The sequence below is a fragment of the Apium graveolens genome, chromosome 2, assembly GCF_009905375.1.
Source record: "Apium graveolens cultivar Ventura chromosome 2, ASM990537v1, whole genome shotgun sequence".
NCBI lineage: Eukaryota > Viridiplantae > Streptophyta > Magnoliopsida > Apiales > Apiaceae > Apium > Apium graveolens.
The window spans coordinates 231,540,343-231,558,817 of NC_133648.1; the positions used below are offsets into that span (position 1 = coordinate 231,540,343).

The window sequence follows — 18,475 nt, forward strand, 5'->3', positions numbered from 1 at the left end:
AATTGAATCCAGAGATTGTGAGGGATGTTGGCGATAGGGTATGGAGTTGGAATTCCATTTATAAAGACATGTACAGTCTCATCGCCATAATTGTAAAACCAGCCAAATGCAGCCATTTTAGGTGTTAAGAATAAAACGAGAGTGAGTTTGCGAGGAATTTAGAGATGTGCTGGCTGGAGTGAAGTGTTGGTTTATATAGGCAATAGAATGCCAGGAGACGCAAGGAAAATTTAATGCTGACAGGTAGAATTAATTCTACCTCGTCTCCCTAGACTGAGGAGAATAAAAACAGCCATTGGAAGTGTACAACAGGGTTTAATGCTCACAAGAAACAAGTAAATATTATTGTGCATGAACGTGTACCACTAACCCTAATTGTATTGACTGTTAATATTCCACCCAAACATATTCTGATTTAAAATAAGACTGTTTCAGATTTTAACCACAAATAAGTCAAGGAAAGAATCAGAATTTAAATAAGCACTTAGACTTATATCAGAACTTAACAGTCATCAGAACATGATTTCTTAACTCAAAAAGTTGACTGCCTATTTCTGTAATTCTTCACACAAATTCTGATTTCGGTTCTTCAGAACTTAATCATCAGAACTTCCATCAGAACCTGTCCTCAGAATTTATGCAATCTGACACATAAACTGTTCATCGAAAACAACATTGATCGCCACAGTAAATTTCATCATTCATATGGAGTGTAAGTGTGTGCATTAAGCGAAATATCAGACAAAGAGTAAAGTCTGATTCACTTCAGGACATCTTAGAAATAAGGCATAACTAAGAACTTTACTTAAAATCTGTCATTATTCTGAAGCCTACTATTGAACGAGTTCATGCATGTTACAGTGGCTTCTCAGTATAAGTGAGTCACGACTGCTTATCAGAATTTATGCTATTATCAGAGTATTTCTCCAGTAATCATAGAGTGTAAAAAGTCACCAAGAAAAATAATTATTTGCTTTTCTAATGCATATTACTTAATACCAGCAATGCACTTGGGTTGTCCCTTCCACATTTTTACTCTAGATCTCAAAGGAGTACCTGATTTTTATTCCCTTTTCTTTTCTTTTTTCTTTTGATAAGTGAGGTTTATCAGCACTTAGTACATTCAGCAGATTTACTAACATCAGAACTTAACAGATGAGAAGCATTATTCTAGTTTTGGACTTAGTAATAAGATAGACAAAGTAAACGTGACTAAGCTCAATATCAGAATTTGCTTGTGTCAATAGATTTCCACATAAATAATTACTTCTAACATGGGATCTCTAGTATGTTAAAGACTACTAGGTCAGCATCTAGCACAGTTATCCTCATAGGATTGAATAGTCATGGAAACAGTCATTTCACTATCAAAGTTTAGAAATTCACATCAGACAACAATCAGTACTTAAGCAATTTTCAATTAGGCACAGAATACACAAAGCGAGTAATATCTGTAAATACTGATCATAAAGTCTGATGTATCAGAACAAAACTAAGCAGATTTAGAGAAAGAACCTGAAACCATTCCAAGTTCATTTACCAATATTGTAAAAGTAGCTTCACAAAGTGGTTTTGTGAAGATATCTGCTAGTTGTTGATCTGTTAGAACAAAGTGCAATTCCACTATACCTTCATCCACATGTTCCCTTATGAAGTGGTACCTAATGCTGATATGCTTTGTCATTGAGTGTTGAACTGGATTACCTGTCATAGTAATAGCACATTGATTATCACAGTAAATAGGGATTTTAAAATATGTTAACCCATAATCTAGTAACTGATTCTTCATCCAAAGAATCTGTGCACAACAGCTTCCTGCAGCAATGTATTCTGCTTCTACAGTTGATGTGGAAATTGACTTTTGTTTCTTGCTAAACCAAGAAACCAATCTGCCTCCAAGAAATTGGCAGCTTCCACTTGTGCTCTTCCTGTCAATTTTGTAACCTGCAAAAACTACATCTGAGTAACCTATTAGTTTAAAATCTGATTCTCTGGGATACCACAATCCCAGATTAGCTGTTCCCTTAAGATACTTGAATATTCTTTTCACAGCTGTTAAGTGAGGTTCTCTTGGATCCGCTTGAAATCTTGCACAAAGACAGGTAGCATACATGATATCAGGTCTACTGGCAGTTAGATAGAGTAGAGAGCCAATCATACCTCTATAATCAGTAATATCTACTAATTTACCAGTATCCTTATCCAGTTTTGTTGTAGTGGCCATGGGAGTGGATGCACTTGAACAATCTTGCATTCCAAATTTCTTCAGAAAGTTTCTAGTGTACTTGGTTTGACAAATAAAAGTGCCTTCTTCATTCTGCTTGACTTGAAGGCCCAGAAAATAGCTAAGTTCTCCCATCATACTCATTTGATATCTTGACTGCATCAGTTTGGCACACTTTTTGCAAAGTCTGTCATTTGTAGAACCAAAGATGATATCATCAACATAAATCTGAACCAGAAGTAAGTTCTTTCCATGGTTGAGGTAGAACAGTGTTTTGTCTATAGTTCCTCTGTAAAATCCACTTTCCAGAAAAAACTGAACTAAAGTCTCATACCATGCTCTAGGAGCTTGCTTAAGGCCATAAAGTGCTTTATCAAGCCTGTAGACATGATTTGGATATTTGGGATCGACAAAGCCTGGAGGTTGTTCAACATATACTTCCTCCTCCAATTCTCCATTGAGAAAAGCACTTTTCACATCTATTTGAACGACAGTAAACTATTTGTGAGCAGCATAAGCCAAAAATATCCTTATGGCTTCCAATCTAGCAACTGGTGCAAATGTTTCATCATAATCAATTCCCTCCTGTTGAGAATATCCTTTTGCAACCAACCTTGCTTTATTCCTTGTAATTATGCCATCACTATCATTTTGTTTCTGAATACCCACTTTGTACCAACAACAGATTTGTTCTTTAGTCTTGGCACTAGGGTCCAGACTTTGTTTCTTTCAAATTCATTTAACTCTTCCTGCATTGCTTACACCCAATCAGCATCTTGAAGAGGTTCTTCCACTTTCTTTGGTTCAGTCTGAGAAAGAAAAGAATTGTAAAGACATTCACTTGAACTAGCTGTTCTAGTTCTGACACCTGCATCAGGATTTCCAATTATTAAGTCAGGTGTATGTGATTTAGTCCACTTTCTTGCAGATGGAAGGTTTTCTCTAGAACTGGATGCTCCCCCATGATCCATGCTATCTTCATCAACATCTTCTGATACTCCCCCTGAAACTATGCTCTCTGAGTTGGATCCTTCAGTATTTAAATTTTCAGAATTATCAGAATTTGGCTTATCAGAACTTGAAGAGCCAGTTGTATGTTCTGATGCTTCTTGAGATATGGTTGCATCTTTAGTATGCTCCCCCTGCACAGGGGCATCTTCCTTTGGCGTAGTCACCACAATTTCAATAACATCAGAGCTTAATCCATCAGAGTTTGTAATATCAGGATTTAGACTGTCAGGATTTTCAGTATAAGAATTTAAGTCTTCATTTTCAAATCTCAGCTGATCATGATCATTGAAATCTTAAAGTCCGGTAATTTTCTTATCATCAAAGGAGACATTGATAGACTCCATGACCACCCTTGTTCTCAAGTTAAAGACTCTGAAGGCTTTTGTGGAAAGTGGATATCCAACAAAGATTCCTTCATCAGCTTTTAGATCAAATTTCGATAGTTGTTCAGGATGAGTCTTAAGAACAAAACACTTGCATCCAAATACATGAAAATATTTCAGATTTGGTTTCTTTTTCTTCACCATCTCATATGGTGTCTTTCCATGCTTGTTAATGAGTGTTGCATTTTGAGTAAAACAAGCAGTCTGCACAGCTTCAGCCCAGAAATAGGTTGGAAGTTTTGCTTCATCAAGCATAGTTCGTGCAGCTTCAATAAGAGTTCTATTCTTTCTTTCAACAACTCAATTTTGCTGTGGAGTTCCAGGAGCAGAAAATTCCTGCTTGATTCCATGGTTTTTGCATAACTCTTCTATTATCAAATTCTTGAACTCAGTGCCATTATCACTTCTTATAATCTTCACAGAATCTTTGACCAATTTATCCAGTTGCCTGACATGATCAATCAAGATAGATGCAGTTTCACTTTTTGTGTGCAAAAAATACACCCATGTGTATCTGGTGAACTCATCCACTATGACCATAGCATATTTCTTCTTTGCAATAGACATGACATTTACAGGACCAAATAGATCAACATGTAGTAGGTGATAAGGCTCAAGAATTGATGATTCAGTCTTGCTCTTGAATGAAGATTTCCTTTGTTTAGCCTTCTGACAAGAATCACAAAGGCCATCAGGAGCAAATACTGACTTTGGCAGTCCTCTCATAAGATCTTTCTTGAGTAATTCATTTATATTATTGAAATTTAAATGAGAGAGTTTCTTGTGTCAGTTCCAGCTTTCTTCAATTGATGCTCTACTAATCAGACAGACTGCAGAACCATCAGTACTTGTTGAAAGCTTGGCTTCATAAATGTTACCACACCTGTATCCTTTCAGAACTACTTTGCCTGTAGATTTACTTACAACTTCACAGTGTTCTTCAAAGAAATCCACATGATAACCTCTGTCACGGATTTGACTAACACTCAGCAGATTGTGTTTAAGTCCTGAGACTAGAGCTACTTCTTTAATGATGACATTCCCAAGATTGATATTGCCATATCCCAATGTTTTTCCAATGTTGCCATCTCAATAAGAAACACTTGGGCCAGCCTTCTCCACAAAGTCTGATAACAGGGCTTTATTTCCATTCATATGTCCTGAACATCCACTGTCCAGAACTAGGATGTTTTTCCTGTTTCCCTGCAATCACAAAGACCACTAATGATTAGTTTTAAGGACCCAGACTTCCTTGGATCCTTTGGCCTTATTAAGTTTGTTAACATTTGCAGCGGATTTAGCATCAGAGTTTATGTTAACATTTTTCTTATCAGAATTTACACTATCAGACTTTGAATCAGAACTTACACTAGAAGGAACAATGCTAACTTTCTTTAAAGAAGGTTTTATTTGATAATTATCATAGTACAGACTATGATATTCCTTACAAGTATAAATGGAATGCCATAAACTACCACAATGAAAACAAGGATTTTGTGGCTTATATCTAATAGACTGACTCTTAACTCCTGACTTTGAAGGTAAGGAGTTTATGTTCTTATTCTTCCTGCAAAAAGAAGCCAGATGGTTAGAACTTCCACAGTGATGACACATTTTTCTAGGAGCATCAAGAACAGGCTTATAATTATTGCTTTTATTCACACCTTCCTTTCCATTCCTATTTTTCCTAGGTGATTTTACCTTGTTTTTATTCTTAACATCTTTCAGCTTATGCTTAAGCTGCTTCTTTGTCATTAAGCCTACATTTACTTCAGTTGTTTTTTCCTGTTTTAGTTTGTCAGAAGTTAGTTCCTTTTTAACTTCTGATTTCTCATTATCAGACTTTACAGCTACAAACTTAACAAGCTTTAACTTAGATTTTTGATTAACAACTATAGACTTAATTTCTATAGTTCCTTTATCATTCTTATCATCTCCATAACCTAAGCCCTCTTTCCAGTTTTCACTACTTAACAAATTCTGAGTTGTTCTGCCAGAGTTAGTCCAAGTCCTGATAATCTCTCTTTCCTTTTCTAACTCAGCTTTTAGAGATTCATTCATTTTAAGTACTTCATCTCTAACATAGAAAGCATCATCTCTATCTTTCTGAGTTTGATGGAACATGACTAACTCTAATCATTCCTCTTTTTACAAGCAAGATTTTCAGAAGTTAATCTTTCACATGTTAAAGTTTGGTCTCTATAGCTAATGAACATGGTTTTAAGATATCTTCTCAACTCATTAATATCATCAGTATGAAAGGCATAAGTAGTTTGAGGTACCTTTAACTCGACAGCTTCAGTACTGCTTTCAGCATTTGCCATATCAGCATTTACCATCAAGGCATAGTTCTCCTCACTTTCAGAATCTGAGGTGTCTGTCCAGTTTTTCTTCTTTGTGACAAGAGCCTTGCCTTTGTCACTCTTCACTTTCTTGCAATCAGGAGATATGTGGCCTTTTTCACCACAGTTGTAGCATTTGGCATTTGTATAATCTCCTCTGTCAGACTTTCCTCCTTTGCCTTCAGTTTTTCTGAAATTCTTCTTATCAGAACTTGCACCTCTCCTGGAAAACTTCTTTCCCTTCCTGAACTTCCTGTATGCAATCTTCGTGATTCCTTTCACCATAAGAGCACACAACTTCATCATCTCTTCATCAGCATCCGTCTCAGGCAAGCTTTCAGTTTCTGAGGCATCATCACTATCAGAACTTGATGACTCAGTATCAGACTTTGTGAAGAGAGCTTTACTCTTGCCTTTCCTTGAGGTAGCTACCTTGGGAGATTCTTCTTCAGCCTTAAGAGCAATTGTCCTTAACTTTCCTCCTTTCCTCTTGCTTCTTTGTTCCATCTCAAGTTCATGAGTCTTGAGCATCCCATAAATTTCATCAAGAGTCGTTTCATCAAGATTATAGTTGTCTCTTATAGTTGTTGCCTTCAAATCCCAGCTTTCAGGAAGAGCTAACAGGAATTTAAGGTTTGAATCTCTAAGATCATACTCCTTATCAACCAGTGATAAATCATTCAAGAGCTTGACAAATATGTCATATAAATCAGTCAATGACTCATTTGGCTTTGAGTCAAAGTGTTCATACTCTTGAGTGAGTATTGTCTTCCTGTTCTTCTTGATCGAATCAGTTCCCTGACATCTTGTTTCCAAGGCATCCCATATCTCCTTTACAGTCTTGCAGTTAATTACCCTGTTTGACATTACATTATCAATGGCACTATGCAGTAAGTGTCGTACCTTCACATCCTTAGCAATTAAAGCGATATCTTCAGCAGTGTAATCACTCTTCTCCTTTGGTACAGACTTTGCTGCTTCACCTGCAACTGCAACTGCGAGCTTTGTTGGATTGTGAGGTCCTTCCTTGATTCTGTCAAGATATTCAGGATCTGTAGCTTCCAGAAACATAGTCATCCTCACCTTCCATATGGGATATTCAGACGGTATCAATATGGGAACTCTAATAGTCTCATATCGACTATGGATTTGTGTCTTTGGTGGTTCTTCAGTTTTGGTGGGCTTGGTTGGAGTTTCTGCTTCAGACATGATTGTTTTTGGATCTTAAACTGTTTGTGTGTTAACATATAGGCTCTAATACCACTTGTTAGGTCACACACACTGTAGAGGGGGGTGAATACAGTGTATAGCACAATCAAATCGAATTCTAATAACTCAAGTAACAGAAAACAGACTTTATTCAAAGCAATAAACTCTATTACAATATGGAACTGTCATCTCTCAGTGATGAATAAATATCAGAGAGCTGCTAGGGTTACAATGAATAATATTCTCGATAACGATAATACTTATAGTGTAAAGCCTATGTCTGTGTTTATATACTACACAGTTACAAGATAATCGCTAATTGATATGGAATATAATTCTGCTTCCTAAAATTTATCAATCAGATATCTTTTCTTCCAAGTATTCTATTCTTCATAGAATTCCTTCTTCATGCATATCTCTTCTTACGTTTGTCTTGATCTTCTTTTCCTTTCAATCAGCCACCTTCCTTATCTGAACATTTCCTTTAAGTCCTGATATTATCTTCTGATAAATATCTCCTGAACCTTAAGCACTGATAACTTAAGTTCTTACTTCAGTATAAGTGCTGATTTCAGTTAAGTACTGATTTGTCCTGTTTAAGTAAGATCTGAAAACTAAACATAAATCATATTAGTCATGACATTATCAAATATATCTAACAGCATAGAGTCAACAATAGTTTCTATTCCCAGCTCATTCATTTCTACTCTCTCGACGGATATTTCTCATTCGTCGAGTAGTGATTGTATCCCGACGGATAAGCCTAACAGCAGTTATCCGTCGGATAGCAAAACCACTCACTCGATGGATATCACTCATCCATTGAGTATCTCTGCACAACTTCAAACTTTAATTATTTCAAGTGCAGAAGATTTAGTGGTTGTACAGTCACTCTTAGGATTGAGAGAGAAGAGTGTTTTGAGTGAGAGTCTGGGTTGCTCCCAGGAAAAAGGAGAGGAAATGAGTGAACATCTGCAATCCATTTCTTCAGGATTGGCAAAAGAGAGAGAGAGGAGTCCCACCTTAGTAGGTGAAGGTGAGGGTGTGAGGGTGGGGAGCCAGGGTGCGACCCTGATGCAACAAAAGAGAGAAAATGAGAGAATTGCAGGTATTGGAGCAATAAGGATGGATGTCATTGCTAGTGAGTCAATGAATATCCAGGATGCAGACAGGGAAGGACTATCTCAGCATCCTAAAGCTGTTATAGATTCCACTGCCCTTAATGCTGAGGCATTTACTCACCCTGTTCCAGCTTATCAACTTCTAGATGAACAGGGCAATGACAATGCAGAAAGGATGCTGAATTTGGTGCATACCACACAGTCTATACTGAGAGCTAAGGATGCCATCACAGCTTTGCCTTCTACAACTGGTGATGTGGACTATGAGACTGGTGGTTCAGCTGATTTCTTTGGAGATGGGAGTAGGGATAGTGAAGATAAAGCAATGGACATAGGGGGAGAAGTAGGCTCAAGTTCAAGGCCAGGTATGCCATCATGGGCATTCTTAAAGCACTGTGATGAGCATTACTTCAAGACAACCCTGATCTAATTAATCAATCAGATGAATACTGCTCTTCAAACCACTACCAATGCCAGCACCAAGAAGCTCCTTCAGGCACATCTAGCCTCCCTGCAACTTCAACAAATCCAGGGCTTCCAGCATGCTAGAGATGTGAATACTATGAAGAATGATATTGAGGAGATGAAAAAGGCTATTTCAGACAGGATAGATTCTAAACTTCCAAAAGCTACAATACTTGACATCAAGAGGCAATTAAGGAAAAATTCTGATCTATCAACCAAGATAGATGCCTTGGACACAAGAATGTCAGCCATGGAAGCATCTTTAACTGCCATTCATCTCCATCAAGCCCAACAGACTGATCTACTTCAAAAATTGGTGGCTGCTCAAACCCCTTCCTCTACTCAACTTGATGATAACAAAAAGGGGGAGAAAGGACCAAGTGAGGGGGAGAGGCTTCAAATTCAAATCAGTAAAGTAATTGTACCTTCAATTACTATCTCAAAGCCATCAGTTACAGTTAGTATAGATCTGATCAATGCAGCAGCAGCCAACTTAAGAGCAGCTGATAAGGAAAAGTTGAGTTTAGTCAACTGGGAGAAGATTGATGAAGAAATACAGAAGAAGTTTGAACTTGTCAAGGAGCCAGTTAAGTCAGCCATTCATCACTCTCAAGTCAAGCAAATTAGTGTGAATGAGATGAGCATGAACTATCTGGAAAGAGTACAGTCTTCCTGCATCAAATCTCCAAAGGCTGAAATAATTCTTAAACCAAGGGCAAACTACTCAAAATCATCACTGAAGAACCCTTTGGACATTGTGTATGAGACACCTAAGCCTGATGAGAAGAAGCTTCTGTCAAGGTCAATTGCTTTATACAAAGATCCAGCTGATTCAGTTTCCAAAAGGAGAATTGCCAAGATTTTCAAAAATGGGAAAGAAATTTGTGTGGTGGCTGGACATTCTCAATTTGCTCAAGCAAAGAGAGAAGAAAAGGCTAGATTGAAGCAGGAAAAGATGCAAGCTGCTCTGGATGCTAAAAAGACTAAACAAAAGAAAGAGCAGATTGTTATCTTGGCCAAGCTACATGCTGTAAATTCATCACAACAAATTCCTTCTCAACCATCTGAAGCTATTGAATCAAAGAAGCAAGTTGAACAACAGAAGAGATTTCCAAGAAAGAAGGAATTGGCTAAAAGAACTAAAAGGAAACTGGATATTGTTGACAAGGAATTGGAAGATCAATTTCCTAGGGAATCCACACCATCTACAACTCAAGCATCAAAGCCCTCTGTGGTATTTGAAGTTATCAGGGTGGTGGATCCCTACAGGAATATTCATGGTGAACCTTTTGTGCCCAAGGATGAGCCAATAGAATGGGAGAACATACCAATTCCTGACTTCAATCTACCAATCCTTAGCAAGCCAAAAAGAATAAAGTCAAGAGCAGTCAAGAAAGTGAAGATGTCACCTCTCAAATCCAAATCTCAAGTGAAAGCTCAATCTAAAGTCAGTAAGGGAGACTATCTGTACTTGTGTGACATCAAAGAATTTTTTGATCTAAACCTCTATCTGGATAAACTAGATGAAGTGAGAGGAATTGATGCATACAGAAACCTACCTGAAAGGTTAGTGTTCAAGTACAAAGGAGGAAAGGAGATTCAGTGGCCTCTTCACAGGATCCTTCAAGAAAGCCAAACTATACTGATTAAAGTTTATTCATCCTTTAAGAAGAACTTTAGGTTTAACATTACTGCAAGAAGATTGGTATTGAAGAAGACTGAAGAACTAAGGAGTGTTAGAGCTAAAGATGCACTCCCAAAGATACTAATCATCCCTTACATAGGGAGAAGAATGCATCTAAGACCCTACTGGTTGATGGAGTTCATAGATGACAAAGGTGTGAGAAGATTCTTCAGATTAGAAGACTAATTGAGCATCTCTAGCAATGAGACTCTTTTGGAAATGCAAGGAAAGCTAAATCTCTCAGAATCCGATGAACTGGAATTCCACAGGTAGCTCCAAAATCAGATTGAGGAAAACAACAGAAAGCTTGGAAAGAGATCCAGACCTTCAAGAAACTAGACAAATCTGCTCAGGCTAGAGGAGCATCTTGAAAATGACTGTGAGCAAAACTTTGTACACTTTTGTTATTTGAAGCACTTTTCAGTAATATCTACTTTCTCTTAAACTTATATTTTTAGGGTGTTTTGTTATCATCAAGTATCTCTTAATTTATGGCTACAATTCCAGTAGACATAAATTGGGGGAGATTGTTGTGTATATGTTGTGTACTTGATGATTTCATGAATAAAATACCTTAGTAGATTTTACTTAGTGAAATAATGTAGCACTCGGCGGATAAGATTTATAGTCCCGACGGATGACTCATTATAGTCCCGACGGATGATGACTTATTATCCATCGAGTGAGTAGCTTATGTAACAATAAGTCTGTAGTTCATTTCTGCATTCACCATTATATAGATTATTGTAAGTAGTATTCAATTCATGTTGACTTTAACTAGATATGCAGAATAGGTTGATTAATTGTACATAGACGATGTCTTGTAATTCTGCATAAATGAAATAAAGTCAAGTGCCAGTTTGCTACCCGACGGATAACCTACAATGAAGTCGACGGATGATCAAGTAGACAACCCGACGGATGATCAATAACTCGACGGATGATCATGAACCCGACGGATACAGAATTCAAATATCTGTTGACAGTGACAACACAATCACATGCGTCGAGTGGATGTAAATGGAATGTGGTAGCCTATTCAACTGGGTTTTCGAGAACAAAGAAGCATTGTCATTTCCATGCTATTATGAAGATATTCAAAGATGCTGGAATAGAGTAATGAAGTAGCATTGTAATAGACTAGATAGTTTTTGTTTTATTATCTTGTCTTATTACTTTATAATCTTGGTGATATATAAACCAAGTAGTAGCAACTAAGACACTATCGATCTAAGCAAGAAAGCAGAGAAACATTTGTAAGCAGGATTCTTAGCATTTCTTTGTAGTCTTAGAAGTTCAATTGTTGTTAGCAGTTGTGAGCATTTTTGCACACAGGGTTCTCTCGATATATAATATATATCTCTGGTGGAATCATTCAAATCCACCAGAAAGTTTTTAAAGACTCTTGTTTTTAATTACTTGTGTTTTGATTCACTTAAGTTTTTATTCCGCATTGTGCTAATCAATACACTTATATTTATATTTGAGTTAGAACATTTTATTTCAAGAAAAAGTTTCAAGAATTCCATTCAACCCCCCTTTCTATAATTCTTGTCATATTGTTATGGGACTAACAATCTTAGCGTCGATTTACTTTTAAATAATCATATTAATAAAAGCTAACATGTTAGATTAGTATAACAAGTAAAATAATTAGGTGTATAACTAGAATGATACTAGAATGATACTAGATTAAATAGCTATATTAGTTAAAAAAGAGGAAGGTTTTATACGGTGAAATTTTATAATTACACTTGACTTCGATTTCTTTTAATTACATAATTAAACAGATTTTTTTTATTGATTTTGATCTGTATTTCGAACGGATTATTATGAAATTTAATATTATACATGATAAGTCTACAATATTAATATATTATTAAGATTATAATTTTAGGAGATGATCTCTTTACTTTAATTTGTTAACCTCTTTAAAGGGGTTGTTGTCTTATATATATACCAAGTCTCAAATGGGCTTTATCTTACAAAATGGGCCTTATTGGGCTTTACATTATATTTCACAATTATCCTAATTAAAACTCTTTTGGGCTGTATTATCTTGGTCCAATAATACAAATAATAAGTTGATATTGTTTTTTTTTTATCTTGGCCGGTTACCAACTAGTTTTATAAAAAAAAAAAAGGAAACATGGCAAGAATACAGAAGACGAAAGATGACAAAATCAGGTGGGCATGTAAGAGGCGGAAGGGAGCAATAAACGTCAATCATCATCAAACAACGGCAGGCAACGTGAAGGTGGAATGGTGGTGGGTGGTCACAGTGTTATATATGTGGATAAAAAGACGGGACATTACAAATCTTCAACACATCCATTGTAATTTGTAGTCCTATATGATAAGAGAAGAAAATGGGAAGGCCCAGCAAATGTTGATTGTGGCTTACAATATATAGTAAGAGATACAGTAATCTTTTTATCAAGCTCTCTCACATGTATGATGTACCCCCTTCATTATTTTGTTGTTGCGTGGCGTGGCGTGGCCCTGTACGAAAATGCATTTAAATATTTTGGTTGGCAAACAGAATCAAATAGGAGGCCCCCATTTTGATTTTGGTCTTGGATTGTTTGACAAGTCGACTTTGCATTGTAAGAATTGCCATTGCCTACAGGGGTAGGTCTTCTTTTGTTCACATAATGCGTAACTAAGTTTGGTCAGTTCCGAACCAAGCGGATCACCTACATAATCCTGTTCCGTCTGTCATAAAGGACAAGATGAATCTGTTCTAATACTTGTACAATCTTCGTAACTATACATTTTTTATTGAAATTTTACTTCATTCCGTCTAATTGGATTGTAATCTCATGATTAAAACGGAAACTAACAATTTATAGTAAACTAAAAAATGCAAATATCTAGCGGGTCTTAAGTTAAATATATAGATATGTAAACAAAAAACAAAGCGTGATGTGATAGCCTATATACTAGATTTAATAGATGTCATTCGAAGTTCTGATTTTAATTATTTCTCATCCAAAACCATAAAAAAATAGTAACCATATTAGAATGTTAAAGAATGAAATAACACCTAAATACCTCTGTTCTAAAAATCACCAATTTCACCGATTAATCATTCTAATATACTTTGCCGATTCGATTTTATAATCTGATTAATCACTGCACTTTTTTCTTAAATTTATATATTTAATTTAATAAATTAATTTTTTTATATTCTATTAAGTACATCCGATTAATGCTCTGATTAATCAATCCGATTAATTATCGATTATCCGATTAATCACTAAAAGGTTACTCTACCGAATAATGCCGATTTCCGTTTTTTAGAACAATGCTCGATACAAATAAATAATGTTAGAAAAGGGCGGGAAGGCATTTTTGTAGAAGGGAAAAGGGCTTGTTGGGCATGAATTTGTTGGGTCTAGATCATGTTGTAACCAAAGTCCAAAACTGACAGTTTATGCACCTTCTTGTTTATGGGCCTTGACTTGTTTACTTGTTCTGTTACTTCAGTACACTATATTATAATGGTCTTCCTCTCTTGGACAGAAGGAATAAAAGAAATACAGCAACTTTTCAGAACCAAAGCTTGGTTCGATTTCATCCATGAAGTTTCCTCGGCAAATCCCCCATCTCTTTTTCCGTCTTTTACGTGGTATTTGTATCATGTGTCAGATCATCTCTACTGTCATAACAAATATCATCTGCAGAAATGAGGGTGTGCATTTGCAGTGACGTGATAACATACTATATCATAGCTTCGACCAACTAAATGGACATCTAACAAGCTCAGTGAAATTTATCTAACCCTTAATCAGATCAATTTCCAAAAATTAATATGGGTAGAATCTTTTCAAAAAAAATTTAAATTCTACAACTTGGTGACTTCATTTGTGTCACATCCTATATTCCTATCACTACCGAACCTGACATGAAATTCGCCCATATGTGTAACCGATGTTAGGCATTGAAATATTTTGGCACACTAAAACACAGATGATCAAATTCCACATTTGTTAATTAGCTGTTTGTCTTGGACTCTGTTCGTCATATTTTCCCTTCTTATTTTAAGTCTCTTCAGTTTTCAACTTATTATGACCCTAGTTAAATCCGATCTCATAATCCAACAAAAATTACGTTTAATTTAAAATTCATCTTTACGATTCTTTAAACATGTTATTCGTACTGTCACACATCGAGTTTTCTCTGCACTACTCTGTATAAATAGCGTCCACTATAGAGTATACATGAATATAAAAGTTCTGGTAATACTTTACGAATTAGTAAATTACAGTTCACAATTTAACTCTGTCCTTGCTACAATGGCAGAAAACGCCACTTTAGGTTCGTTCACTTTCGCTTAGTTCTGTATTTCCTTTCTAAATTTAGACATGCATGGCTTTTTCCACACTTGTAGCCATAAACTTTGAAAATTGCATGACAACTCTAATGTTAAATCATTATGGCAATACCTGAATCTTCTATTTGGATATGCTTTTAAGTATTTACTGAATGTTCTTGAATGATTTCTTTTCATTATGTCGCATATTGTTGTAAGAGCATCAATTAAGTTACTAGTTATATGAGCACGATTAGATAGCTCTATTGATCAGGGTTTATTTCTTGTCGTCCAGGGTTCTGGTATGTTTCATAATGAAAAAAAATGAAGACGTTACTAGTTTTCTTACCTTTTTCTTGGGTGCCCTGTTCATGAATTTGATACATAACTTTTGTGCACAAATGTGATACTTTTTTCTTCTGTTAACATCCTCCGTGGTCATTGGAGAAGAGCTGCAGAGGTAAAATAAAAACAAGAACTCTTGCTACTTCAGAAGCTCAAATTTTGGATACTTTTTTATGTGCTTTAGGCTACCGTATTTTACTACTTCCGTCTTTTGTTTCCAAGTCACCCATGATCCATGTGATTTTATATTAATAAGGCTGTTTATCATTACAATTGATACAAAATCATAAAATTAACAATTTTCCCTATTTTTAATAATGTGAAGTCATTGCCTATATGCAGGTCACTATAATGCTGTAACTGTAAATTCCAACAGAGGACAACATGAAAAATCATTGGTAGTATGCTTTGGCGAGATGTTGATTGACTTTGTGCCCACAGTTGGCGGTGTTTCGCTTGCAGAAGCAGACGCCTTTAAGAAGGCCCCTGGCGGTGCTCCTGCTAATGTTGCTGTTGGTATATCCAGGCTCGGAGGTTCTTCTGCTTTTATAGGAAAGGTGAAGTCTGAAAGAATTTAATTACTTCACTTCAACAAGTGTGGTTTCTTTTTATTTATTTATTTGAATCTGAATTAGCATTTCAAAGATCAGGGGAGGAACATGATTGAAATATTTTTCTAATATAGTATGCATTTTTGTGAGTGGCTGAACAAAAAAAATATAATGATGTATTAGCTAAAAATGGAAAAAATGTGTTGTTTTCATGTACACTTGAAAAACAGAACTTTTCTTGTTGTACATGTATTGAAATTTGTAAGAATCTTTGATAGTTGTTGTTGTTGCTACAGAGTCAGTTACACAGATTTTCTCAAGCTTGAACTTGTGAAATATATTTTTAAAAGATTCAATATATGTACCAAACTTTACAGGTGATTAACCGATTGACTTGATTACGCTATATTTGAACTTCTTTTTCCTGCTCATTCCTTTCAATGTCTATGTATAGGTTTCATAGCATTTTCCTCCATGTATAAATTTCTCATCCTTCGACTTAAGTGCAGCAATCATATTAAAAAACTTTGATTACTGTATCGTAGATTGGGGAGGATGAATTTGGATGCATGTTGGCTGATATTTTGAAAGAGAACAAGGTTGATAATTCTGGCATACGATTTGACCCAGCTGCTAGGACAGCGCTGTCATTTGTTACCCTTAGGTCAGATGGCGAGCGAGAATTTATGTTTTTCCGTAATCCCAGTGCAGATATGCTTTTCCGCAAATCAGAACTTGATATAAATCTAATCCAGAAGGTTTGCTTTGTTCATCTTTTCTTGTAATGGATTTGATGCTGATGCACATATATTAATTTACATTTAAGTGATATTTAAAGCAGGCAACAATCTTTCACTATGGTTCAATAAGTTTGATTGAAGAACCATGTAGGTCTACTCATCTTTATGCAATGGAAGTTGCAAAAAGATCAGGTTGCATACTGTCTTATGACCCAAATTTGAGACTGGCTCTATGGCCATCAGCGGATGCTGCTCGGGACGGTATAATGAGCATTTGGGACCAAGCAGATGTCATCAAGGTCTAGTCTAGTTTCTAAAGAGTGAAATGTTGCAATTATAATAAGCTGTCTACAGAAATTATGACAGGATGCAAGATTATGTTATTATACAGTAATAGTCCATTGTTATGTCGGCACTAAACAAGACTCTTATGACATGGTAGGTAAGCGAGGACGAAGTTTCTTTCTTAACTGGAGGCGATGATCCTTATGATGATAACGTGGTTTTAAGAAATCTATACCACTCTAACCTAAAACTTCTATTAGTAACAGAAGGATCTGAGGGTTGCAGATACTATACCAAGGTATTCTTACAGGATACAGAGTAGTTACATATTTCTAAATTAGCCTACTAGCATGCATGATTATATACAACTGATTTCTAGCTTTAGTCGGGGTTATTTCCTCGATTTATTATGTCCTTTGTGTCATTTCAGTATTTTGTGTTAGTCCTTAGTTACCAGTAAACATTTTGTTCAGGAATTCAAGGGTAGAGTTTCTGGTTTAAAAGTAAAGACTGTGGACACAACCGGTGCAGGTGATGCTTTTGTTGGTGCGATACTGAACAACTTAGCTTCTGACTTGAATTTGTACATGGTAAACATGCTTACAAGTAGCTTTTGTGATGTCTATTTGAAATTTTAAACTCTTTTTCAGTACATTGGAAGCGGATTACCCTATAAGAATAAGCCAATATATTTAATAAAAAGCAATAGGAACATACAAGAGTAGCCACTCATATGCTACAATTAATCTAGCTTCTTGCCATTCAATTTTGACCAACAACATTTCTGAATCCTTCAGTCTATTAACATCTTTGCCCTCAGAGAATCTTGTTTTAGTAACATTCTTTCACATCCAGTGATAGTAGCAGGTTTATCTTCCCTTCTATATCCATTACAACAATTCAATCATTACGTTGTTTTATTCTTGATTGACAGTTTTATCATAATTCAGTTATTACACTTTATATTTCTTCCCTAGCGGGTCTGGAAACATCAGTTTTAGATACACTACTATAGTGCCCTACTGCAGCATGCAGGTTTCTTAATGTAGTTGTAAGTTGAAACCACATTGCCACTGAACTCGGTTTCTTAATTTAACTTGTCAGGACGAAAAAAAACTTAGAGCAGCTATTCTTTTTGCAAATGCATGCGGCGCCTTAACAGTAACAGAAAAAGGAGCAATTCCAGCCTTGCCCACAAAAGAGGCAGTCAATCAAATCTTAACGAAAGTTGCTGGATGAAAATTATAAGAGAATCGATGGGTTTGAAAAAAGTGTGTCAAACTGTTTGTGTGGCATATACACTCTTGTTGCCTCTGTGGAGACTTAAGCTGGGTGCCAACCAAAATAATTATTTTTTGGCATTATTTTGTCACCCTAAATAGAAAAATGGGGTTACATTCCCACCAAAAACATGTATCCTTCTGTTTAATTTATACTTGTATCAATGTATTGACAACTTTGAATGCTAAACATTGAAGCAAATTTTAAAGCATGCTAAAAGTGCATGTGAAAAAAGAGAAAATAATTTATTAATATTTTTGATAATTTAACTATATTAGCACTAGTTGGCACCCCATTGGAGATAATTCAAAAGTTGTTATTTTCTTTCAAAAAATCTATCTATTATTAATATATCCTAAACTATAATAATAGAAATAAGTTATAATTTGGTCCAACCTCAATTTTGATTATCCCTTGTCATGAACCTCGATCTTATTTTATTAATCAAATAATTAGAATAGTTAAATCTAAATATTAAAATAATGCAATGCTCAAGGTTACATATTCGAATTTTTCCGA

The 18,475-nt window shown here is 35.6% G+C and overlaps 1 protein-coding gene across 3 annotated transcripts; it reads left to right on the plus strand.

The window, feature by feature from the left end:
- The first annotated feature begins 14,558 nt into the window (after positions 1-14,558).
- Positions 14,559-18,200, plus strand: LOC141706190 (putative fructokinase-7). 3 transcript variants are annotated; one of them, XM_074509007.1, is made up of 8 exons: positions 14,563-14,759; positions 15,050-15,214; positions 15,442-15,656; positions 16,196-16,408; positions 16,489-16,689; positions 16,833-16,973; positions 17,149-17,265; positions 17,780-18,200. In XM_074509007.1, exons 3-8 carry the CDS (start codon positions 15,516-15,518, stop codon positions 17,912-17,914), a joined length of 948 nt encoding a protein of 315 aa, XP_074365108.1. In that variant the 5' UTR covers positions 14,563-14,759; positions 15,050-15,214; positions 15,442-15,515; the 3' UTR covers positions 17,915-18,200. The 3 variants fall into 3 exon arrangements, with proteins under 3 accessions (XP_074365106.1, XP_074365108.1, XP_074365107.1); XM_074509005.1 differs by lacking the exon at positions 15,050-15,214 and having other exon boundaries at positions 14,559-14,759; XM_074509006.1 differs by lacking the exon at positions 15,050-15,214 and having other exon boundaries at positions 16,492-16,689.
- Positions 18,201-18,475: the final 275 nt, after the last annotated feature.